This window comes from Priapulus caudatus, unplaced genomic scaffold (genome assembly GCF_000485595.1).
Source record: "Priapulus caudatus unplaced genomic scaffold, Priapulus_caudatus-5.0.1 Scaffold1894, whole genome shotgun sequence".
NCBI lineage: Eukaryota > Metazoa > Priapulida > Priapulimorpha > Priapulimorphida > Priapulidae > Priapulus > Priapulus caudatus.
The window spans coordinates 36186-38425 of record NW_014578955.1 but is presented as its reverse complement, the minus strand read 5'-3'; the positions used below and the strand labels follow the sequence as shown (position 1 = coordinate 38425).

Below are 2240 nucleotides of genomic sequence, written 5' to 3'. Positions count from 1 at the left end.
TTAAAAATTTTCAGTTAGAGAATTCAGCTGCCTTGGCGGAGGTCTATGCTCTCCGAGTGCTCTAGTTACCTTTATTATCTAGACAAAAATACATTGGAACATCGCTAAAATTATCTCCGTTATTCACAACGTATGCCCACATTTTTACCTTGGTCCCGAGTAGATTGCAGGAGTAGTGTAATGCGGTGAAACTATAACATATCTATTATTAACTGTTAACCGATTACTATTACTGATTACCTTTACCATCTTATTCTATACGAAAATACATTAGGACATTGCTAAAATTCGATCTCAATCATTCGCAACGTACACCCGTAATTTTACCTCGGTTTGAACTTCAATGTAAAGTCGATCGCAAGAGTAGTGCAACGCGGTGAAACTCTCCAATTCTTCCGTCGCGGCGACGTTGGGGTTGGCGCGGGCCTCCAGTAGCAGGCGCATGATGTCCATCCGGCCAGAGCAAGCCGCGTGGTACAGGGTGGTCTGTTCTTGGGAGTCCGCGGCGTTGGCGTCGGCGCCGTGCGAGAGCAGCATCCGCACCATCGCCTCCTCGCCCTCCTTCACCGCCTTCATCAGTAGCGTCTCCCCGCTCTCCGTATTGGCGACGTTGGGGTTGGCGCGGGCCTTCAGTAGCAGGCGCATGATGTCCATCCGGCCAGAGTAAGCCGCGATGTGCAGGGAGGTATCTCCGTACGAGTTCACGGCAGCGTTGGCGTCAGCACCGTGTGAGAGCAGCATCTGCACCATCGCCTCCTCGCCCTCCTTCACCGCCTTCATCAGCGGCGTCGCTCCACACCTCGTCTCAGCGACGTTGGGGTCGGCGCCGGCCTCCAGTAGCAGGCGCATGATGTTCAGCTGGCCAGAGCAAGCCGCGTGGTACAGGGAGGTATGTCCGTGCGAGTCCGCAGCGTTGGCGTCGGCGCCGTGTGCGAGCAGCATCTGCACCATCGCTTCCTCACCCAATATCACCTCCTTTATCAGCAGCTTCTCCCCGCTCTTCGGATCGGCGACGTTGGGGTCGGCGCGGGCTTCCAGTAGCTGGCGCACGATGTCCATCTTCTCTTCCCTCATGTCCCGCGAAAGTGCGCAGGAAACGTGGAGAGGCGTCTCCATGCGTGCGTTCAAGCACGATGTTTCCGCTCCACCTCGCAAAAGTTCTAACACTTTCTCAACGTCCCCATGTGAACAGGCAGCATGCAGGTCTGACATTCTTCTCCCAACTGTAGGCATGCACTGTGTGTCTTTCTGTTGCGCGAGGGTCCAGTGCAGTTCACCTACCTAAAATGCACACTGTTGTTCACAAAGGCATGTAGAGTTGATTGCGATGTTAATATAGTGCATGGCAAATCGAAATCAGCTTTGTTCTCCACGTATTCACATTTTCTGTAATTCAGTGCCGGTCGCCCAGTCGCCAATTAATGGCGACCAAAACCTCTGCTGGGCGATTAAAAAATACCAAAAAACAAAATATTACAGGCCCAAAATAAAATCTTTGGGCGCGTACAATTTCTGTTCGGCGTTAACACAGCGCAAATCGCTTATCGCAACGGCAGTTTAGACAGACTTGTAAATGGGAGCGCATTCTAATACGCTCCGTTCCTGAACGTAGACGGGGTATCCAAAACATCCTCCAATCATGATTCACCACACGAACAAAACCTCGTGACAGTGTAAGAAATCGATTGCAGCATGTAGCGTAGCCCAGTGTAAAAAAAAGAGTGTTAAAATTTTAAGAGTGTACCTACCCCCTCATTAACCAAAGTCACGATATGGAGGTGTAAACGCTACTCTGAGCGAAAAGAACTTTTAATGCAGCACAACGTTCGCTCGGCTGTGTACCGCATGTGTAAACACTGTAAACATCATGAGGTGCTACTTTCGTAAATTTCGTTTAGATTTTATGAAGAAATGTTGTGAAAGTAGCAATACAGTAGGTATATATGCAATTTTTATGCGAGATGCTAGTTGCTGGAAGACAAAGCAGCAGAAAAGCCAGCATGAATAGTAATTTCTCTTACCGAACGTGAGCAGGCCTAACCCGCAGACGATTGTTAGAATGAAGTGCACCACAGATTCGTCTGTCCGTGTGCGAGTGGACGATGATGATGATGTATACTCTCCGCTGGAAAGGTTGCCCCGTTCTCCTCAGCTTCCAGTTCGACACCAACCGTTGCCCAGTGCGTAAACGCAGTTTGGCATCACAATTTTATTTCTCTCGTGGCGTAATCAATAAGTGT

General features: G+C 49.7%; 1 protein-coding gene across 1 annotated transcript; it reads right to left on the bottom strand.

The window, feature by feature from the left end:
- Positions 1-270: 270 nt before the first annotated feature.
- LOC106817851 (ankyrin repeat domain-containing protein 54-like) lies at positions 271-1074 on the bottom strand. The gene is made up of 3 exons (XM_014822556.1): positions 949-1074; positions 528-765; positions 271-281 (listed from the first exon to the last, which is right to left on the bottom strand). The coding sequence occupies exons 1-3, from the start codon at positions 1072-1074 to the stop codon at positions 271-273; spliced, it is 375 nt and encodes a 124-aa protein (XP_014678042.1).
- Positions 1075-2240: the final 1166 nt, after the last annotated feature.